Source organism: Neomonachus schauinslandi, chromosome 2 (genome assembly GCF_002201575.2).
Source record: "Neomonachus schauinslandi chromosome 2, ASM220157v2, whole genome shotgun sequence".
NCBI classification, from domain to species: Eukaryota; Metazoa; Chordata; class Mammalia; order Carnivora; family Phocidae; genus Neomonachus; species Neomonachus schauinslandi.
The window spans coordinates 187,848,333-187,872,096 of NC_058404.1; the positions used below are offsets into that span (position 1 = coordinate 187,848,333).

The following is a 23,764-nucleotide window of genomic DNA, read 5'->3' on the forward strand; positions in this document are numbered from 1 at the left end:
AGGAAACTATGGCACCTGACACCTCTAGGGGCCCACACTTGAATCAGAGCTGGCAGAAATTAATTCAAGAGGAATTCTGACAGGGGCTCTGCCGCTTTCATCCCTGGATACATGAATCCTACGAGACTAACTTACATAGTGTTCTAGAAATGCAGTATTATATTAAGTTAACGAATATTATGCATAAGTGAAAACTGGGTTGTTTTTATTTTGCTCTGTCTACCAAAACCCTCCAAGGTTTAGGGGACTAAACATTTCATTAGCCAAGTTACCCTTTAAGTTTAATTTGGCTCTCTATTATTCATAATACCTTCCCAGCGTTAACTGTTTGCTCATTCACATTACAAACCCTGAGCCCAACAGAGATTTAATTCAATACATCAAACACTTACTGAGAGGTTTCTAAAGGTCAAGCCTAATACTAGACCCTGGGGACATAAAAACACAAAACAAAACAAAACATGTTTTCATAATAAATGTATGTCAGCATTTACACGCATAATCATAGAAAAAGAAAACTAGGTTAATAATAACCGACAAGTTTACTAGTGGTTATGTCTGGATGGCGGGATAATGAATAATTTCCACTTCCTCTTTTCTATTTTTCTGAATCCAAACCTTTTTAATATGAGGATACGTTACTCTCATAACCATTACAAACCAAAAATAAACACTAAAGCTCCTTCTATGGGATGAGACGAAAGGCAAATAAAGACAGCCTCACTGTGTATTTGCTCTACTTCACAAATCTGTTTTCTTCTAAAAAAAAAGGCGCGATTATTATTATCAGAAACAGTTTTGAGCATCTGAGATCTTATCTGACAACGACTGTGACCTGACCAATCAAATTAAGTGGTCAAAATCTGTTTGTCTCAGGTAAGTAGTCACTAGGCCCTAAAAAGAGTCCTTGAGTTTAAAAATACTATTTATAATGTTAGATAATTTAGAGGTTCCAAAGCTCGCTGGGGAATAATAAATGCCACTTGTGAACCAGAAATAAAAAGGTTTCATTCAAAGAGGTAGAGAAAATGGATCATTGGGACTCATGCATTTAATTTCATTTGTTAGTTTTGTTTTGTTTCAGTAGACACGAGTGAAGAATGAGTTTCTGCAATACGCCTTGGATACTTAAACTTATGTTAGAAGTCTGGGTAAATATAATGATACTCAAAGAAATAAACCGAAAACCACAAAACAAATATTTATAACCAAATGTTCGACCGCAGTCGTACCAATGAGATTCCTCTCTAACGAGCCTGGATTAGTAGCTGCAAACTCAAGTTAAAAAGTGTGAATCACTCACTGGTAAATCACTTTAAGGTTACATTTATCAGGAAGACTTGTTTATGCTACTTATATATATAATTGCCACTCATAAATTTCAATCAATCACGATCGCCCATTTCAAAAGTCACTAAAACCTCAGACAGTTAACCAGCTCCAGATTGTTCCAAAAATAATCTTCTCCACTCTTAAATTGGTAATAAAAATGCAACCCCGGTTTTGGAGGAGGAGTAAAACGGAGAATGGCGTTTCTACATAAGTTAAGGAAACTGTGTGCTGTCTCTTTTAACCTCCAACCTACAGCCCTTTACTTTCCCTTTACTTACACTTTCCATCTGTCAACAAGTGCTTGTAATTTTATTACACTGTCCTGTAGTTTATGCAGAGTCGGTATTATTTTACGGAGTTCTGTTAATGGACTGGATAAATGGTAATGCTATTTAAACTAGTCTCCTGCTCCAACAAACACAGCTGCAACTGTACTACTATTTCTGAGCAAACATCTTGACCTGAACATGTAGTGCTTTCTCAACCCGTCCAAAGAGAAATTGGAGCAGACAGCAAAGGAAAAGCATGTTTGGCCGCTAGCAGCAATCAACCGTGTCAAATCATAACTCATATACAGCGTACCCTCTTTTTCTTTTATATTGCATTTAGAGTCCAAAAAAAGCATGTGTGCTTCTTCACCCGGCATCTCATTTTCAGCCAGGAGTCAAATGGTGATTATTTGTTAAAAAGTGCAAAGAAAATCTGCATAATGTCCAGTACATCGGACTAGTTTTAATCTAAGTAAATAATGATTAAAAATCAGACATCAGTATAGTATGAGCTACCCATTAAATAATCTAGTAAACTTCTTCACTAGTTATATACTAGGATAACAAGTATTAAATAAGGTTAAAATATTAACTGGTACAGTAAGTTAGAAAAAGAAACAGAGATACTAATGAGAATTACGCAACAACTGATAAAGAGAAAATAAATTATAAATTCGTTTCTTTCACGAATTCTAGATGTATCTGTCTCTACTAAATTATTTAGCAGGGCAATTATGGATTGCTTAATTTGTATATGCAACAACCAGCCAAATACCTTCCCTGCCCTGACATATTTTCTTTATTATTTATCAGAAGTCCTTTGTTCTGTCACTTATCCTTCTTGTGAAAGAAAGATTCATTTTTCCTTTTTTAAATTTTTTTTTAAAGATTTTATTTATTTATTTGTCAGAGAGAGAGAGAGCACAAGCAGGGGGAGTGGCAGGCAGAGGGAGAAGCAGACTCCCCACTGAGCAAGAAGCCTGATGCGGGACTTGATCCCAGGACCTTGGGATCATGATCCAAGCCAAAGGCAGCCGCTTAACTGACTGAGCCACCCAGCCATCCCAGAAAGATTCATTTTTCAATGAACATTTTAGAGGACATTTTTGTTTGTAGATTTATGCACATTTTTCCATCTGTTAGAACATTTGTTTCGGGTGAACTACTAGGCATCTATATCACATGAAGAAAAATCTGAACTTGAATCCTTCCTCTTGGAAATTACACTGGCCAGGCAATTAGGCTCACAAGCTTTTGTTCCTTTATTTATTAAACACATTTAATGGTGTTTTTTTAATCCAATTAATTAATCCAATTAATCATAAAAAAGTGGTCACATGTAGTTTATAACTTATCCTCTCAAGAGAAGTATCATTGGTAACAATTCACTAAATCTAATTCAGGTGGGACAACAGTGCCTCAACTCAAAAGAAGATTCCTGACGTGAGGATGCAGAAAAAAATTACACCACTATGTTTCACATGTATTTAGTGCTTATGTCAGGTGTTAATTCCCAGTCAATATTAAACATTAAGCCATCAATCTGTAACTTTGGGAACATCAAAGCATTCGAGTCCCTCTTGCCACTAACCCTAAGAAATAAAACTTTATCTTCCAAAACTACCCAGAGGAAATCATTTGAGCCAAACAGGTAAATCATAACTCTGAATGCATTTTCTAGCTGCCCATTTTCCCATTTTTTTACATGCTTTTAATTAACTAGAAAATACTGCCTGAGAGTTTTATGGGTTCTATTTCTATAATTTACTTCTTGAAGATGTCAGTTCTCTCTTCACACAGTGGCTTCCTAAAGTTACAAAATCACAACAACATAAAAGACGAAATCTGTCAGTCCACTATGTGATATTGTCCAAGAGGAAAAAATGATCAACAGAATATAATTTGCTGATAAGAGAATTCTGCACTGGATTACACCACCTGAAGCCTCCTAAGAAAATTAATCCAAGTACTTCTAGACTAAAAACCACATATTCTTGTTCCTCAGAGACAGTGTAGAATTTTCCCTTCTTTAGCGTAATACTTTTAATTGTAGATGACAGTCATTCATTTAAGTTATATTTTCATAGCTACATAGAAAATGTAAAATTACCTAGACTGGTGTGGATTCCTTTTATATGGACACTCAGCAAAGTGGTAGTTTCATATGCCTCATTTTACACTAGGCTTCAGTCTCCTCAATCACAAAAACTTAAAGCACAAAGTAGAATGACTCTTAAAACCATCTCTGTGGCCCTTCTTGGAAACTAGGCAGAAATATTTAAATATAAGTATCAACTTACATACATATATATCATGTATATAATCTTTATAATAGCCTAGATCCTATTTCCTTGGTCAAAATAGTCCTTACGGAATTCTTACTTAAAGTCAATCTTCAGGTTTCTTCGATTTTTTTTTTTTAATTTACTTAAATTGAGCCAGTTAACCAGCAGGGAGCACAGAAGGAGAAATCCTGCCAGGTGACTTTGGCTATCCTTAGAGGAACAATACCAAGAAGGTCAAACTCTAGAGAGGAGACGGCGTGTGTTAGCTGGCTGCACATTTGCCCACTGGGACAGTTCTGTCTATAGTGAGCTAAGGCATCAGGAGGACCTAACAAAGATCCTGGCCACAAGGCAGGGAGGGCTCTGAGAGGACAGTCCTCCTCCTTCTGGAACTGATAACAACAATATTGAACTAACAGGCTACGATGAAGCCAAATTCGGAAAAAAGCAACATGCTCACTTTCCCTACAAACACGAAGCTACGGGACATCCCCATCATCCCGGTGGGAGCCATGCTGAGCAGTTTATTCTGTATATCCCAACAGTTTTGTCACAACGTCCATGAACGTCAATAATCATTGTTATTTATTTTTCCAACACTTTGTAGCTTATCTCCCATCTGCACAAAATCATTCATATGGTGGAAAATCTCATTTTAAAAGCTTTTGAAAATGTGTTTCCACTATTACATATTAGGTCAGAGAACAAGCATTCCAGGGAGGAAAAACTAATTCTGCCTAAAACTCATGTTATGCTCCTTCCAAAGAAGTACTTCCGTTAACAGTCTAGGAAGTATTTGTTGGGAAACCTTTACAGTCACTCCTATTGCAGAGTTTGGAACTCTGGCTTTAAAGGGAACATTTAAGAGGAAATTTACAGCCCTCTTTAAATACCTTATAATAATATTTCCAGACTAATAAACACCACCCCAGTACAGAAACAATGTCAAGAAAGCTGACATTAAGAACCCTACTTTACAAGAAAACACCGCCACACTTCCTCTGAAGAGGAAGTACAGTGGCAATTTTCCCCTTCAGAACTTAATCAGAAGTTTCCGTAAAGAAATAAGGTAAATCTCCTCATTATCACATAACCCAGAAAGAATAATACAATTACAACAACGCATACATAAACCACTAAATGCTAACCAAATAAAACAACGGGAATCACTGGAAAACTAATCATAAATTTCCATAAGACAAAAAAAAGGCAAACTTTTAATCCATTAATCTATCGGTGAATAGATTCCAGGAAAGCCCAAGGAAACAGATCCAAAATACATTTAATAAAATACAAGGTACTACCCAAAGCAACAATAACTATTTCTGTCTTACTTACAGCCTGTACAGCTTCGAAGTCCCAAGAAACAGCAACTCAGGAAACAGCTGAAGGTGATTTCTGTTTAAACGCCTTTGGAGAAAAACAAAAACAAAGCGTATGTTACACAGAAAATACCCAACAATGAGTCTGTGATTTGGTCGTGTCATGCCTCATCCTGTATTTCGGGAAAGAAAGAAATGACATTCAAAAGAAATAAAGCATTGCAAATCAGAAGTTGCTTATACCTTTTGTTACCTGACTCTTTAAAAGCAATTTTCCATTACGCTTACTCAGATGATTCCCTGGGCCTAAACCCTAACCTCCTGTGTGTGCAACATCAGTCATCCAGAATACACACAGTGAAAAAAGATGTCTTGACTCAGACTCCGGTGTCTAGGTCAGGCGAGTGCTGTACACAGTAAACGGTGCCCTAAAATAATTCACATGCTGTCCTGGATGACCTAAATTTTCAGCCAAGGCATAGTGGGGGAGATGGAAATTTCAATTTTGTTAGCATCTTGCTTAGTTGTGGAAAAAAAGTGTGAGAAAATGTCAGCACGATTTGTCCCTATGGGCGAAAGCAGAGGAAAACTGCAAACTCCAAACCTAAACCCACAGTTCTTGAGCATTCACTGAAAATAAGGCTAGGTTATAACCAATTGTGGTGGCTAAATATGTTTAGATAATGCTTTTTTAAATGTTTGCCTGATATGAAGTTAAATTTAGAATTTAGGAAAAAAACGTGATTGCAACCCTAACTCAATTAAGCCGTGATGCCATGTAACTAAGTTCTTCTGGAGTGTGCATGCTTGTTTAACAGCGGGTAGATTCTGGCGCTGATGTACTAATCTCCCAACCCCATTCATTTTAAGTGGACAATTTAACATTTCAGTAAAAATAAATGTACATCTCTCTGCTTTTCCCAAATTTGAATAAAATAATGACAAGCTGATGCAAAAATGTACATTTAAATGATTTACAGGTCACTATAGCTGTAGATGAGAGTAAGAAGGTCCAGAAAACTAATGTCACTTTGAGGAAACTACAGGTATTTCCTGAGTCTTAAATATAATGTTAAAAGGACAGGAAAAGAAGGCATATCAATCTTGACATACATAAATGGTCATCAGATAGGAGCAAAATTATACTTATTTAATATGCAGAGGGCAGAAATGGCACTAGTGATTATAAACTCTTAAGAAAGTAGATGATAAGGGAGACCTTTCTAAGAATTAGAGAATTTCCAAGGATTAGAAGAAATGGAATGATCTGCCTTGAGAAACTCTAAACTCTTCATTCCACTTACATTCAAGGAGAGGCTTTGTGTTTTGTTTGTTTGTGTGTTTTTCCTGCAAAGGACATAATAAAAGAAATCCTGCATTAGGTGAAAAATTGCACCAGGTGAACTCCAGAACTTCTTCTAACTCCAAAATGCCATGAGGCAATGATGAAAACTGTAACTTTTACTACATAAACTCCTATTAGGAAGAAGTTGATCACCTACAGAAACATTCTCAACACTTAATAAAATGCACACTCATAAAAAAGTATGCCAAGACAATTAGGGGGAAAATAATAAAATTAGTGGTGAAAGGGTGGAATTTCTTCCCACTTACACTAATTTTTATAAATAAAGCATATAACAAGGTTAAATTTAAAGTGAAACCAAAAGCTATTACTCATTTATTTTTCTCTGCTGGGCATGGAGAAAGGAAGGAGTACTTCTGAGGAAGGAGTACTTCCAGAATCTACTATTATACAATTCTGATAAAATGCAACTTAATTATGACCTTGTTACATTTTTCTCTCAAAAAATCAACTACAAATACTCAATATTTGTAGCAATTAGAATTTTTCCAGGGAAGCAACTACTCTTGGAAAGACTCCCATTATTCAAAGAGCCAATCTCGATTTCTAAAATGGCAACATGGGCTATCGTAATCTCACCCAAACCACTGGACTATCAAATATCCTCCAGGATTCTCCAGCCACAACTAGGATGCTCCTTCAAGCCCCTAGTCCCTGCTGTTTGGGGAGCTTTCCTTTTTCAGATGGTACTTTCTTACATCTTATGTGAAGCTTCCCTGATTCCCCTACACAGAGGTAGTTCCTCCCTTGGCTGTATCCCCATACCCCCATGGCATTTGATAAATAAGGGCCCTTAACACTGTATTGTATTTATTCACATACTCGTCTGTTTCCCAGTAGACTGTAAGCTCTTCAAGTATAAAGACCACATCTTTGTATCCTTTCCCTTATTCTCTGGCACTCAGTGGGTTCTTAGGAAATGCTAAATGAGAACATTCTTCTCTTTTTGCATTTTGATATAGTTCAGCAAAACGCTAGCATATTCATTTTATATTCAGCCAACTTTCCTCTGGGTTGCTTTCTGAGGTTCCTGCCTTAGTTTTTATGCTGCTCTCTAGCTAACCAAAGCCCCACCACCAAACTTGCTTTCATGGGCCCTATACAGCAATTACCCCCTTTCCCTCCCATCAACCTCCCTCCCCCTGCTATCCTCAACATCATCTAGAAGTTGGAAGGAATCCAGTATGTCTAAACAAATTCAGAGATCCTGAGAAGTAGATATTTTGGATTGGGTACAAGCAGTGTCTTTTCTTAATTATTCCTTTCATATTCCCAGCCATTCTTAACTCACTCTAAGAGCAACAGCTAACATATACGAAGCTACTACGTGATGATCACTGTTCTGAGAGGTTTGCATGAATTATCTCATTCATTCTTCAGAACCAACCCCAACAGCAGGTACTGTTGTTACTGCCATCCTGGAAAGGGGTACACAGCTCATAAAAAGTAGAGCTAAACTCTGAATTCAGGTAGGGTGATTCGAGAATGTATCCTCTGAATCACTTCTATCAAAGAGACACACACCAAACATTTCTAAACATTAATTCAAAATAATATAATACTGAAACTGTACTTCTCATCAACCTTTCCTTGGGAAAAACATAGCTTTATAGAGTCTATTTCTTTAATATCTATGAATGAACCACTCGAAAAAAAAACAATTAAAAAAAAAAACGAACTCGATATTCAACTCACTGTTTTAAAGTTCTGTTTAAAATGCCTGAAGTTTGAGAGCAAAATGAAAATGTGTATAAAATCATTTTCTCTGAATTCAGGTAATTTATCGTTTCATGAAAATTATTGTGAATGATCTTAACATTGTCTAAACCAAACAGGAGCATAAGACAGGGTAGTATACCAGAAGGGCAGATAGTAAGTGATGTGATAACAGGCATAGAAACAACAGTACGAATCCTTTTCCCCTATAAATGAGTATCAGTACACTTGGGGTTCCTGTTCTTTCTTCCATCAGTGCTAAGAATAAATGGAAATACAAACATTAAAATAAAAGGTGAAATTCTCCCAAAATATTCAATGAAGGGAAAAATTTTAAAGCAGGGATTTCTTGTAAAATGACCAGAAATTAAATTCCTAAGTTCAAGAGGAATTTTTTTAAAATCCAGAATTATTTTAAAGACCACTAAGGTGCATAACAATTTCTAAACAGGGCTGGAAAATAAATAACCTAGCTAGCATCTTCGAATGGCACAGAATACTCAGTAGCTTGACGAGGACAGTGCCATAATAATCCTCATGTAAATGAGTTAAAGAAACTAAAATCTGATGGTCCCAGAACAGAAAAACTGCATGTAGTGAACTAAATGTATCTCTGAGGAGGATTTATGGGAGCCAGCCTACATTGGCTCCATTAAGCTGACTAGGTGGGTCAGTTACCTATTGTTCAGAGCAAGGACACTCCGTTGTGTCAAAGGAAAGACAGTTACATGTAGCCCTTGAGCCATCACCAGCTAGATGGAATCTGCCCACAAGATCTCAGGGCTAACTGAGATCCTCTGGATGGCAATTCAGGACTTCAGAAAGGTGTCAAGTGTATCTCAAAGACATTTTTTCTTAGGGCAAAGATGACAGGATCCCAATAACCATTTCCTCTGTGTTACAGCTATTTTTGAGCATGACCTTCAGTGGGGTAAAGGATCTTTCTGTGTCGCACAAAACACCACTGGCCTCTGAAATGCTGATTCTTAACCTCAATGCGAAGGGCAGCCTGAGCATCATGGACAAGCATTGCTTTAAATGATCTGTCAGCGGCTTCTATGTCTTGTCCATTGGTAAAAGTGACAGTCTCTTATTTTTTCAACTTTTACCTCAATTCCATGAGTATGTGCAGCCTTCAACCCAATTCAAAATGTAAAATGGAAACAATTTTTCCTGTTGTTGTGAATGTAAAGTATTTTAGCAGTGTGCCCAGTCTGTAATACGCATTCAGTAAATACTGCCTTCATGGGCTTATCATGTACAAGCTCCTATTTGTCATATAAAAATGCCTTCTTTTCAGGTAAACTTCTACTTGTTTCTTCTAATGTTTTTATTCTAACATTTTTAAGGCAAAGATTTTTAACATTTATGCATTATTTAGATGGATAAATCAAACTTTTTGTAAAAATATTGCTTCCTCTTCACTCTCCTTACTTCTTGGCATTTCTCTACATCTTCAGAGCAATTATGAGAAATACTCTGAAACAAAACTTGAAGGAAGTTTTGTACATTCTTCACATCTCTTCTATTGCCATATGCCATGATAAGAAAATCAGAAGGAAAACGATAGTAAATATGAATGTACAAAAGTCAAATTTATTATGTACACATTTTATTAGCTCAACAAGATAAAATAATGCCTAAACTGAACTTTGAAAAAGAGGAGAGTTGTTGAAATGCATGATAATAGTTCTTTAAATGCCAACCATGTGATAAGCATTTTGTGAAACTATATGTACATTATTTTACTTAAACCGTGGACTGCTAGTATAATTATCTCTGTTCCAAAGAGGAGGAAACAGGTTTGGAAAGATCAAGCAATCTGATCAATATCTCATGATGGAATTGAAACCAAAGGTTTTCCAGTTTTGTGCAGTAGCAGTATAATAGACAATGAGGTTTATCGGAGGCATGATTATCGCTAACTCAAAGCAAGAGTTTTCTGATGTCACTCAAGAGTTTCTGATTTTAAAAGGGGGTATAGGTGTTTGTGTCTGTTTAGAAAGCATAAACAACAATACAATCAATGAGTATTTGCCACGTTCTACAGAATGCCAGGCAATAGCATATAAAACTACAAAGTGCCTAAGCAGAGGGGAGTCGAGGTTCTCTGCACCCTCTGCTCACTGCCAGAAGCTAGAACAGCAGCACATAGTGGGGGGCTCCAGAACTACCCACCTGCATCCAAAGTAGACAGATACTGCAAAGATGACAATCAGATAATTTTTTTATACATGTTCTCGTAAAGTAATATTCCAAATGCATCAATACCAAATCATCCCCATTGTTACCAAACTGTCATTCTGCAAGCATTCTCACCAATCTTGCCTGCAGTCTGGCAGATATAAATTGCTTTGAAAAAAAGGTAAGAGCGATATATAAAAGTCCATGCAGAAAAAGCTCTCCTTCCACGTAAAGTTGTGAATTCGGTCTAGCAGGCATAATTCAAGCAGAGAGGTATCCAACATGAATGAAAGACAGAATTCAATGTAAAATATTTGACATTCACTGCTTCCGCAAATACATTGTAACAGTGCAAACTAAAATACTCATTTCAGAGGAGGTATAAAGGACACAGCATCCAGCAAACACTATCACAAAGGATGAGCCCAAAACAGATGTGGGAAAAATAAACAGCCTTGCTGCTGCAGAATGTATAAAATGGTCCACAAAGAGCAAACAGGCCTTCTTGCCACTGTTCAACTTCAAGACCCATAAAAAACGATGCATGAGAAACCCTCTCAAGATGGACTCAATGTTCTGCTAAACTTTCCATAATGCACGTGCATTAAAGCCTTCTATGATCAGTCAGTGTAAATTAAAATAGTCCAGTTTCGCTTATAAGCAAATGAGAATAATTCACATTTAATAGATATTGCAGATTAAGTGATACACACTTGATCACCTACGGCAATTTCATCTCATGCAGGGTATATACTCGGCCCCTGTGAGTAAGTTTGATATGTTCTTGAAAGACAAAGTGTATTTCCCAAGAAAATAACTGCTGTGATTTTAAACTTGGTAGTATAAAGCAGCCAGAGAACAATTCTTTTGAGATGAGCTTGCATTCTTTTCCAAGGAGATTAGCACTGTTGGTTTGCCCTTACTTTAAGAAAAGGAATGTGTTATGTGTTGCCTGTAAACTTGTAGGATTAGTCAGAAGAGGGATTCTCTACATCCTTGATGAACAGGGGATAAGTGGTGCTTTCCTTCAGACCTGTTCCACAAAATATTCTCTACTTGAACTCATGTGTAGAGACCTACAACAAAATTCCTAGAGCACCGTAATTGCTCCACCTCCCACTGGCTGTCACATGCTTATGAATGGTGTGTGCACACAGGAGAACTAATTCAGCACCACATTAAAAAAAAAGTAATGTGTCCTTTAGATATCCTCTCCTGGGAGTGCAGTGTTTGGTCAAATGTAGGTTCTGATGTAAAGGGATTTAGACTTTTCTAAACTAAAATGAGTATATTTTTTATATCTCCTTGATAGAAACTTGAAAATGTCTTAGTGGACAGCTTTCTTTTCCAGGATTCCCTACATGGCTTCATCATAATACTTCAGGACTCATTTTTTAAAGAAAAAAGCGTATCAAATGACATAGTAGGCAAAATATAATTTCAAACCTAAGGATACTAAGACTTGGAGAGTTGAACGCAATACTTGTCTTAAAAGAACATCCTCACATGTTATCGTTATGAAAAGAAAACCAGTCCAAGCCTCTGCCTGTATCACCTACTGTAATTTCCTTATCGTAAGGGTATAAGATGATAGTAAAGTTAAAGCAAAGGCTGATATCCAAGATTTTCTATGGTATACTATTGGTTTTCATTAACATAATTTAGGAATATCAGCATTTTATTTCGCATGTAAGTGTTCCACTGCATTTAGGACTTAATGTCCTAACATTTTTTTGACAACCTTAAACAGTTTCAAAACTTTCTCATACTCATGCTTTTGTTTTAGGAAGGAACCCATAAATACAGATGATTTCCACTAGTGGAAACTGAAGTGGCCTGGGTCTCCTTAAAAGGCCATAAAATAGAACTTTAATGACTGCAGCATAATCCCATAAACTATAAGTGAGCAACAGAATTTTTTTACACCAGCCCACAAATGTTCTGGGCCCCAATGTGATTTTTTTGATTTTTTTTTTTTTTAACTCTCAAAGACATTACGCACCAGCCAAGAATTACTTTGAATTAACAATTTTGCATGGAGACTTTATTGCAGATATACACAGGTATCTTCTCTGAAGGATAAAGGAGTATATGCCATAAATGTTCCAATTCTTTCTTGTAGTTTATTTGTAGTTTGTTTTCCTTAATGAATTTCCATTGAATTAACTAGTTACTTAACTAAATTAGATTTCAGTTGAACACTTCGATTAAACAAATGGGAGACCTCCTAATACATCTACATGAGGCACATTTCTCAAGGCTTCATTTTATTCCCAGATAAGCAGGTACTACTAGCAACACAGAGTATGGAAATCTGCCACCGCACATGTTAGGTCTGGGAGTATAGTACGAAACTGTCAAAACAGGAAGTAATGTGTGGTCATGGTGTGTAAGTGTGATTAAGATATACTCCTTTTACAGTGAATCATAACCACATTCTGGTGATGATCCTATTATCTGACGTTTTCCACACAATAGAAAGGAGAGAGGGAAGGAGAAGGGGAGGGAGTGTGGAAGGAGGAAGTTTTTTGGTTTTTTGTTTTCTTTCTTTCAGGAGGAAGGTTTTTAATATCCATCTATTTCTTGACATTTGACTGATAACCCTGTATTTCACTGATTCTTTGAAGTGCAAAAATAAATCCTTCTTTTTGTAGCAATAATGCTTTGATTTACAAATAATGACTTTCTCATTCTAAGCTAAAATTAAATTCAATCTAACAACAGCAATAACAACAGCCTCATCTGTTTCTTACAGATTAAAAGTTAGATTTCTAAAAGGGCACAGATCTTATCTTCTGTTTTCAGACTTGTCTTCTTTCTCTAGACCAAACTAAAACTCTATCAACATAAAACAAAAAGAAAAAACTTATAATTTTGAAATGTTCACAAAATATCACTTTGGAATTGTTTTAATTTTATCATTTTAAAATGAAAAATACTTAGAACCACAAATTACACACAAATAAAACTAATATTTTTATTTTTTGTTCTTCACACAAAGAATGAAAATTATGTTACTATAAATATTATATGAATGGCATTTGTAACATAAGCCTGCATTTACACACCTTTTCATTATTTAGAATTTGAATTTAAAAATGCACGTCTAAATTGTTAAAAATCATATGAGCTTGCACAATATCTGATTAGTTAAAAGTTAATTCATTGATCACTTCCTGTTCCTTACATTGTCTCTTGAAACTTTTTGGGAAAAAAAGGCAAATTTTTGTGATGTTGATGACCACCCACTAAAATAAGAATATATGCCCATAGGCCATAGTAATTTGCTATGGAATCCCCCTGTTAGCTTTTTTATTTTTATTTTTTAAATAATATACTGAACAAAATTTATAATAGTTTATTTCATGACAACTTGAATGTATTCTTTAACACAACTGCCCTACCATTTAATGTATTTAAAAAAAAAATAAATATTTGAAAAGTGTATCCACAATGTTCCTAAGAAATGGTTTTGAATTCCAGAGTCCCAAGGAGATGAATTGGCTGTCAGATAACAATGTGCTTCCATCAGATGGACTTGGCAGTTGTAAACAAAAGGAATTTTCTCAGCTTTTCCTCACAAATATGAAATATTTGCTTTCGGCCAACAGCTGGGGTGATTTAAAGAAGTCCTGCATATATATTAGTTTCCATTCAAAATTACAAATCCTCCTCCCACTCTGAAACATCTGACTGCATCTTAGTATAACTGAAAATTGTTCTGAGATAAAGTGACATTCTCAGGAGAAGTAAAAGTCAAAAAATAGTACCTACTTACAACTCTAATCAAATTTCAGATCACAAGCCATCTGGTTAATAATTTTTAGAAAAAAGTTATTTGTTCAAATGATATTTGAAGTGACTTGAAAAACAATGAGAAAGTTTGGTCTGTTCTAGCATTTCTGAAAATATTTAAAACTACAATATAACCCAAATAGAGACAGCATGAAAAGTCACTGAAATACCTTCAACTGGATGTTGCTTAAGAATATATATACAGGGCGCCTGGGTGGCTCAGTCCTTAAGTGTCTGCCTTCGGCTCAGGTCATGATCTCAGGGTCCTGGGATCAAGTCCCACATTGGGCTCCCTGCTGGGCGGGAAGCCTGCTTCTCCCTCTCCCACTCCCCCTGCTTGTGTTCCCTCTCTTGCTGTGTCTCCCTCTGTCAAGTAAGTAAATAAAATCTTTAAAATATATATATATATACATATGTATATATTTCCATATGATAACTAAAAATTGTTCATGAAAAAATGTTATGTTTGAATTATAATTTTAAATTATCTATTCATCTTACAAATATTTAAATTATATTGATACTTTGTAAATAGATGAATTAAAAACACCTTTACAAGATACTCAATAGGAATTAACTATTCATAAAAGCCTATGAAAGTAATCAAAGTATATTTTCAGAGTATTTTCATAAACTAAGAGACAGGTTATGAACTTATGAACTTTGTAATGAACTTAAACAAATGTTTACCTTGTTTTTACTTCTCTCTGAAAATTAGCTCAAAGTAGTGACTTTCCATTTATTTTGAATTCCACAGATATATTCCCTATATTGTAATATTTATCATGGACAAAATTTTACAGTAAAATAGACACCTCTGGGTTTAATTTTACTTGTGGTGATAAAAATGGAGCCTATATATTTACAAATATCTTAGAAGTTGACAAGCCATTTTTTTTCTACTTACAATTACACAGAATTAACTTTTGCCCTTGGGCCCAGTGAATCTGAGTATGTGCTATGCCTAAAATGAACTTCATATTTCATTATTTTAAATAAAATTTTTATTTTTACCTAAAGTGCCTATTAAAGCAGGCATGGAAATTGTTGCTACTTTTAATAGAGCTGTTATTTGCCCTTAAAATGCAAACTTATTAAACTTGAGTTATCAAGACATATGAGACATGTAATTCATACTTCAAATTACAAAGTGTGTAATTTATTTTAATTATTGCAGACAAAAGATTTTGTCCTTTGTAGATGTATACTGTAGATATAAATTAAAAATGGCCCTCAAGTAGTATATTCCAATCCGTGAGATTTTGTGTCTGAAAAAATAAAATATATTTTAAAATCTGAAGTCCATATGATCTTCTTGGGAAGAAAAAAAAAATTCGATGTTAAAATGACCATGTTTTGATAATATAATTCTTGCTTCCATTTCTACTAATCTTTAAATTCTTCTTCCAGGAGAAATATTTAGAAAGCTACTATAAAATAATGAAAGTTGTGAATAGCTGTTACTAACAACGTTCACCACAAGTGATAAATATCAAAAAGCAAATTTGTAACACTAAGAATTTAAAATATGTCCTCAAATGTCACTTAATGACACACAAAGCAACAGCATGAAAATTAAAATAAATACTAGTAAACTTTTCTTTTCCAGAATATACTATAAATGCAAATAAAATCACTACCTTTCTTCCTATAAAAGCAAATAAAAAACTAGATAGACCATAAGGAAAACATGTACCTCTCTAAGTACCAAATAAAGCAATGGCTATTCACAAGGAAATCAATGTCTCAGGAAAGGAAGTCTGTTTTTTTTTTTTTTATCTTTATTAAAATTTAGTACCATTTGTGCAAAATTCCACAATTTCTAATTGTAAGTTAGCCTGAAAGCCACTTGTTCGACCTCTTGTTTCTGTAAAACGTTCAAAGACTAAGACATGAAATTGAAGACATGGCCCTTGAAATTCAAGTATTTTTTAAAAATACAGTTATGTCGTCATAACTTTGGAATTAAAAATACTTACAGTCTCTCCAGTTCTTTAAGATCCTGGAATGCTCCTCTTTCAATGGTGCTAATCTTATTCTCCATAAGCTGACTGAAATGCAAAGTATAATAGGGTCTTAATGTTACCACTCCCCATCTGAGCGAGTTTCAGTTCAGCAACTGAAAACTTGTAACCTCTTTCCCTTTATAAAATTAAGCAATGCTCTGGTTTGAGAATTAATAGTAAATTTAATGATGATATATTTGAGAGAAATCACAGAGGGCAAACAGCATCCACAGCACAAAACTTCGATAGAAAATACTAATGTAGTTTCTCACAAAATTTACTAGTCAAAACTCTGAACCTCCCACTACAGTTATCCTGAGGAGCAACCCATGACACTGCAGTTTTGATAGCTATTTTTGGTAAACTGATTTTGGACTGAGTTCTTAACTGAAAGAATCAATATACAGCATGTCACCATACACATACTTTAATTCACTTATGGATATACATCAGAAATTGGAAGATTTCATAATGGCCAAAATGTGTCCTTTAAAAGATCAACACCCAACACACAGTGATCAAAAGTATATGTTCATTGCAATGTAAATATTTACAAATCTGTGGGTAAAAACAGTTTTACATTACATTGAATCTCCAGTGATGGTTCCCTCACAACAAATTTTACCCACTAATTAAAGAAGTAATCATAGTGCAACAATATTAAAAAAACTACAGAAATGTAAAATACAATAAACAATTCAAAATATGACCAGTGTATTTTTAAGGAGAAACATTTGCCATCAAAAACTGCAGGAAAGTTGGATTGCTTGATTTTAATGTTAGAAATTACATCTAAGCGTTGTTTGCTAGAAAAGTTAAATGCAGACCCACTTAAATTCTTTCTTAATCTCAAATCCTTAAAGTGTATCAAATGTCTCACATTACTTATTCATATTGTGAAAGCAATTATTCTACACATTTATATGCATAAGGCACTTAGGGTATGGTATAGCAAACATTTGAGGTCATTTCTATAATATTGTTTCAATGGCAAGCATCCAACCTTAAAATAAAAGCCTACATTTTCATCAAAAGCTGTAACACAATGATAAACCAAAAAAAGAGAAAGGAAACCAAAACCTTTTAAAATTTTACGTTTCTGTCATTGGGACAGTTTTTCAATCTGAGACCAGTAACAGTACAAAATATTCAACCTTAAGAACAAAAGAAAATTCTTCAAAATACAGAAGAACATACTTACAGGACTCTTAGGTGTCGAAGACCAGCAAAATCTGTCTTGGTAATCCGTGTGATGTTATTTCCATTCAAATCCCTAAGAAAAAACAAGAAAATGAAAGTTCCATTTTATTTCTATCAAGATCTAGTTAAACAAAGAAAAATAAAAATTTAATAAGAACTTTAAAGTCAAAGATCAGTTCCAGTTACTGAAGTAGTTTGCAAAGTAAAAGAGAAAAAGAGAGAAGGAAGTAGTAAGCTTTGAAATATACATATATATATATATATTAATGATTCTTAGCAAGTTTACAGAGTCCTTGCTTACTGGCATCTGACAAGAACACGAAGTGATTATGTTATCAGAAGTCCTCTTTTGTGTCTGTAGGGGAGTGCTTTCAATTTTTGTTTTTATGAGAATGTGTTTATTAATTTCACAAGTATTCTGCTAAGTTAACTATTATTGTTAGGCACACCCCGAAAAAGTTCCCCTCAGGAAGTTAAGAAGAACAATTTTCTAATACTACCCAGGAAGAAATTTTTAAAAATTCAGAACCCTATCCTTAGGTGGCAGGGTGGCTAAACTTCCTAAGGCAAAAAAAACGCTTACATTGCCATCAAAAGAACTGCACTTCAAAGACTTGCATTTACAGGCATTTACCTTCCAACAATTCTATGTTTGTATGAAAACTAAACTCTTCATTTGCAGCTCAGGGAACCCCGCTGTGATGGTAAAGTCAAAACTACTAGCAGGGGCAATAATGCAAATAGATTCAGGCCCTGACATTTTTGTTCGGATTTCAGCACCACGTTTCCTTCAAGTCACCACCCCCTTTTCTGGCATCTTAGGTCAAGATCTAAACTTGCCCTGGTTCCAATCATTTCAAGTAAAACCAGGCTGTGTTGCTGTTTGAATGTTCGCCTTCACGGAAGTAAGTTTTCTTTTACCTCTGAGTAGAAAACACCATCTTGGAAATTTGTATGCAAAGTGCTTATTTTGTCAATGATAGAATTCTATAAGCTAGCACTGAGTATACTATTTTCTGAAAACTGTATTGATCCCTCATAGGGATATTTTTTTTTTCAAGGACCCGAAACTCAATTACTATTTTGTTCTGAGTGCATTCCCTTTTTGTTGAGTAAGACATGTTAGTGCCTAAACTTTTAACTGTTTTTAAACAGCACGAAAGGACAAGTGCTAACACAGAATTCTGCATTGCTTTCTCCCCAACCCACTCTCCATGCCTAGCAAAGTACCACCAAGTTGTTCCTACAATTGTTGGGAGTCTTTTATGGGCTATTTGACATAACATGAATCCCTACCCACAGCTCCAGACAAATGTGGTAGATCACATGTTGACAAGACACCCTTGGTAGGGCCCCAACTAGCCCAGCGCTAGAGGGAGTTGAAGTGGGGGGCAGGCCAGAGAGGCTGGGTGTGTGGGAGACATTTGCAAAGGAAGAAAGGGCTCAACTCTGGCCTTTAAACTGAGGGAGAACGAATTGGGTTAGATAAGAAGAGCGACTCGAGGAGCTGCGGGCCGCGCCGGTGGAGACGTGCGGGTCCCAGCGGGTCCCCTCCGCGGCGCGCAACCCTAACACCCGGGGGGCGCAGAGGTCGCGGTAGCAGAGTCGGGGCGCGCTTGCCCCCGCCGCCCGCGGCCGGCGCACGCCGGGCCCACGCGCAAGGGCGAGTGGAGCGCGCCCAGGGCGCTCGGGCAACGCGGGGCGGCGGCCTCGGCGTTCACAAAGGGAATGGCCTCCATGCTCCACTTCGCTGAACTCGGGAAGTGCCCCACAAGGAGCGCGTGGGCCGTCAACACGGGGTCTGCGATTACTTCTTCATTAGAGATTCGCAGAGACAGGGAGGCGGGGATGTCTGCGGGCAGCAGAGCGCGAAGAAGGGAAGGAAGGAGAACTGAGGCCACGTGAATGGGCGCAGAAACTGCCAGAAAGGTGTACGGGAGCCCTAGGGCTCAGCAGGAAGGGCCGGGGGGTGGGCAGCGGGCAGGGTCGCCTTAGCAGTAGGACCCCGCTCGGCTGGTTCGAGTTAGAGAGCCAGCCCTAACTTAGCCTACACGGGGGGAAAAGGTCCTCCTCTTCAGTCACCGGTTCCGACACGTCTCCTGGGGCGGGCCGCCGCCGCCTCCTCCCTGGGGACGTGGGGGACGGGGGGAAGAGTCGCGGGGGCGGCGTGCGGCGACCGAGCGAGCTGCCTAGGTCCTGGGGCATCCTTCCCTCTGAGGCCTGCAGAAGCTCCCCCGGGCGGACCCAGACGCCCCATGATCCCTTCTCTTCACCCCCTCCGTCCCCAGGAGGGTGACACTAAGCCGGGGAGCAGAGGTTTCTCCCTTCTGAGTCCCCTCCGCCAATCTCCCCCCGCGCCACCCCGCGCCGACAAAAGCTGGGATTTGGCCCTGAAATCGACCCGCCAGTGTTGGCAACTGCAAGGTGACTCCGTTTACACAGTCTGGGGAACGAAGTCGCGTCTCCCTTGCCCGGGGCACTAGCGAGTACTTGTCCCCCACGTCCCCGGCTCTCCAAGCCCCAGAGAAGTATCCTGCCCTGGGATGCAAGTGTGGGAAGAAGGGACCAAGCACAGCTGCCAGCGGGCCCGCCCCTCCTTGGGCAGCGGCCCCTCCCTGTGCAGCGCCCTCCTATCCTTCGCCCTCCCAGGGAGTTCTAGCCCAGGATGCGCGTGCAAGAGAGCTACCCAGGCACATGTCCCTGTGCCGTTTGATCCCTCCAGTCTCGACGAAGGGGATGCGCGCGACCCAGTGTGTTGGTGGGGGGGGGGGGGGGGCGGTGGAAGATCCCATACTCACAGTCTCTCAGTGTTGCGGGGGATATTCCTGGGCACGCTGCGCAGCGCCAGCCCGTGACAGTCCACTGTGCTGCCCGAGCAGGAGCACTGCGCCGGGCACGCCTGCGGCGCCACCTCGTTCAGGATCACCAGCACTAACCCCAGCGACAGGGACAGCGTCTGCCAGCCGACGCCACGCATCTTCCCCCGCCGCCTCCTCGCTCGCCGGCGCGGGGGGTTCCTCTTTAGCTCGTTGCTCCGCGCGAATCGCGCTGTGTCTGAGGCCCAGTATCTGGCGCGGGGCTAGGAACCCAGCGTGTCCGGGTAAATGTACACAAAATAATATGGAAGTAACAGTAATAATATTCAGGGCAGTAGAGCTGACACAGGTACGCGCCTCCCACCTCCCCTCCACCCTCCTCCAGCAGGGCAGGCGCTTCTCCGGCAACTTTAGGTCCTGAAGATCAATCGGCCAGGCCAAGGCTACAAGGAGACCCCAAAGCTGCGGTGAGATCACGCGTCGTCTGTCTCAGAAAGATCAACTTGGCGGTAAAAGAGCTGGGGATGCAGGGGCCGGTTGTGCGGAAAAGGGAGTGCTCCGATTCCACTGACTCCCTCTGCAAATCCGATTCCAGTAGGGAGGCTAGGAGACAAGAGAGGTGCTCAGTAGAAATGGTGGCCTCGATCAAAGTGGGCTCTCCGAAGCTAGAAGGCGCAAGAGCCCAGCGGGCGGGGAGCGGAGCGCGCCGGACGACTGGGCATGGCGCGCGGGGGCGCACGGGGCGGGGGCGCAGCCCGGGGGGCGCGGGGCGGTGCTGCGGGGCTCTGGCGCCGCTCACTCGCGCGGCCTCCCGACAGCCTGCGGCTCTTCCGCAACCCGGACAGATCCTCGCCGTCTCCCGACAGCCGAGGGCGGCTTGCAAACACACATGCACTTCACCGAAGGACGTCTCGGCAATCCCGCCTCTTGCCCAGCGTCCTTGGCGACGCTCCGCACCAGGGCCTTTCCCGAGGTCACGCAGAAAAGACAAAAGGGCAATGGGGCCGCCGCAGCCAGCAGCAATATCCACTAGTCACCACCCCGACAGAGGAAATCCAAGAGGCCAAGTTGAGGACCAGAGCTCCTCAGAGGATTGAGTCGGGGCTGGCTGGCAGGCAGGCCAGAAGGAGTGCAAAGGCCAAGGTGGAGGTGTCCGGGTCTTGGGTCCTGCCCGGGAGGGAGATGACGAGGTGGCAGTGGGCCGGTGGGATCCGCTACTCCGAGGAGAGCCCAGGAGGCGGCTGAATGGCAGTCCTGTGTGCGCGCGTGTGTCAGCCCCTCGCGTCTCCCGGATACGCCGCAGCTCCGCAGCAGACACCTGATGGCAAAGGTGGACGAAACCAGAGCAGGCTCCTAGGCGGACGCAGCCCCTCGGCCGCCCCCCGGACAGCCGCCCGCAAGTGAGCCCTCCTTCTCAAAGTGCAGGAACTTTTCCCAGGCTTTGAATCCTGTCCCCCACGGCCACGGTGGCAGTCTTCCCGCCGACGTCGCGACGCCGCCCGGCTCCCGGTGCTGCACCTGACTCGGCGGCCGCAGTCCAGAACAGCCAGTCTCCTTCCAGCCCTTTCCCCTCTCCTGGCTGCTTTCCGCGCCTCCTTCTCTAGGGAGGGAAGTGGCGGAGGGGAAAAGCGGCGACAGGCAGCGGGGACTCGGTGGCTCTGCTGGCTCCCGAGCTCCTGGCAAGTGTCTAAACAATAGGACGGACGCAGCAGCCCTAGTCTCGCTCGGCTGCGGGAAGGTGGGTTGTTGTTGTAACTGGAGTTGTTCGCTCGGGCCGCCTGGCCCTGGGCGCAGCCAAACAAAAACCCGACCCGCGCCTCTGGAGCCGGCTTCGGGCCCCCGGACGCTCCCCTTTCTCTTCAGCACTCCCGCCGTGCTCGGAAAGCTTGGCAGCTCCCGCCTGCGCCCGGGAGCCACAGCGCTCCCATCGCTCGCCGCTGCCGCCGCCGCCGCCTTTTTTAACCACCGTCTGCGGCAACTACCGCCGCCACCACCGCTGCTGCCAGCCTCCGCCGTCCGCACGCTCCCCAAATAAATAACCCCAAGTCAGAAGTTAAGCCGGCGCCGGCCTTATATACCCAGCGGAGCCCCCACCCCTCGGCCCCGCCCCGCGCGGCCCGGCACCGCCCACTGGCTGCGCGCGGGGCGCCCGCACCTCGCCGGGGAGAGGTGAGGCCCCGGCTGCCAGCGCCAGGCGGAGGCGGCGGCGGGCGGCGCGTTCCCGCGCGCCCTGGCTCGCGCCTTCGCTCCCTCGCTCCCACGCCCCGACAAAGTTTGCCCGAGGAAGGAGGTTCCCGGGCTCCCGCCCCCAGCTCCAGGGCCCGGGAGGTGCCCCAGCCTCTGAGCTGGTTGTTCGCAGCGGAGGAATGGGGAGGGGGCGGCTTTGAACGCGACTCATAAATAAATAGCGCTGCCAGTGCCTTTGCTGCAGCTTTTGCCACGATCCTGAGGGGCTGCTCAGTGTGTTTGCAGCGCAGCAAGAGAGAGCCCGAGAGATTGTGATTTAAAAAAAAAAAAATATTCTACCGAAATAGATCTGCCTGGGCTCACAGACACACACATGTGTATTTTTGGGAGCTTAAAAGTTCAGAGTTTTTGCAAGTTTTCCAGCCTTCTCGCCAGCCTTCCCATCTCTGAGCCACCCCCTTCCGTTTAACCCTTTCTTTATAGTCCCACACTTAACACCAGGCTCAGTGGATGTCTTGGATATACAATATGCTCGCAAAACCCTAAGGGCTTGAATGTGTCTGTCTGATTTTACTCTCTTAGGAGGGAAAACTAAATCCCTAGCAACGCACATTGTAACCAGAAGGTTTCCTTTATTTAGGGGAAGATCTGGATTTTTTTCCCCCCACTATGTTTTGAAGGAGAATTTCCTCGTTTCCTCTTGTCTTTTTAGTGTGATGGGTGTCTGGCAACTGCTACAACTCGCCTGCTCCCCACTACTCTCCCAGCAAAAACCAATGTGACTATTGAGTAATGATTACTAGAGGTGTGAGCTCCTTTGCTTGATTTTAAAGCCCCTCATCTCATTCTTCCTTGTCCCATTCCATCTTACTAAGCTTTCACAGGAAGTAGTGCGAGCCCCCAGCTTAATGCCAATCTCACAGTGTGATAATTATTTGTGTCATTATCTGTCATCCCCTTGAAAGCAAGAGGATCTGTCCAATTCACTTTTGTATTTCCAACATCTAACAATATGCCTACCACATAGTCGGCGCCCTGAAAATTGACCCCTTTTTTCTTATAAGAATGTACTCAACCTGAAATTTCACGAATATCCCTATTAACTTTTTTCCTACTTATATTTTCCAAAATGTCTTTTAATGAGACTATCTCTACCTATTCATTTTGCCGGGTCTGGAAATCCTAAGCTATTCTGAGGACATTTCCAAAGACAGGGGACCTATTAGACAACAAAACTGGAACTCTTTGGATTACTCATCTTAACGCCATAGATTTATGTTGCTCTG

General features: G+C 40.5%; 1 protein-coding gene across 4 annotated transcripts in view; it reads right to left on the reverse strand.

Moving 5' to 3' along the window:
* The window catches only part of SLIT2 (slit guidance ligand 2), a 361,031-nt gene extending 340,579 nt beyond the window's left edge, over positions 1-20,452 (reverse strand). For all 4 annotated transcript variants that reach the window (XM_021679394.2, XM_021679393.2, XM_021679397.2 and 1 more), the window contains exons 1-4: positions 20,274-20,452; positions 17,477-17,548; positions 16,249-16,320; positions 5,225-5,296 (exon numbers count right to left, since the gene is read on the reverse strand). In XM_021679394.2, coding sequence (XP_021535069.1) covers positions 5,225-5,296; positions 16,249-16,320; positions 17,477-17,548; positions 20,274-20,452 — 395 coding nt within the window. The remainder of the gene's footprint in view (positions 1-5,224; positions 5,297-16,248; positions 16,321-17,476; positions 17,549-20,273) is intronic.
* Positions 20,453-23,764: the final 3,312 nt, after the last annotated feature.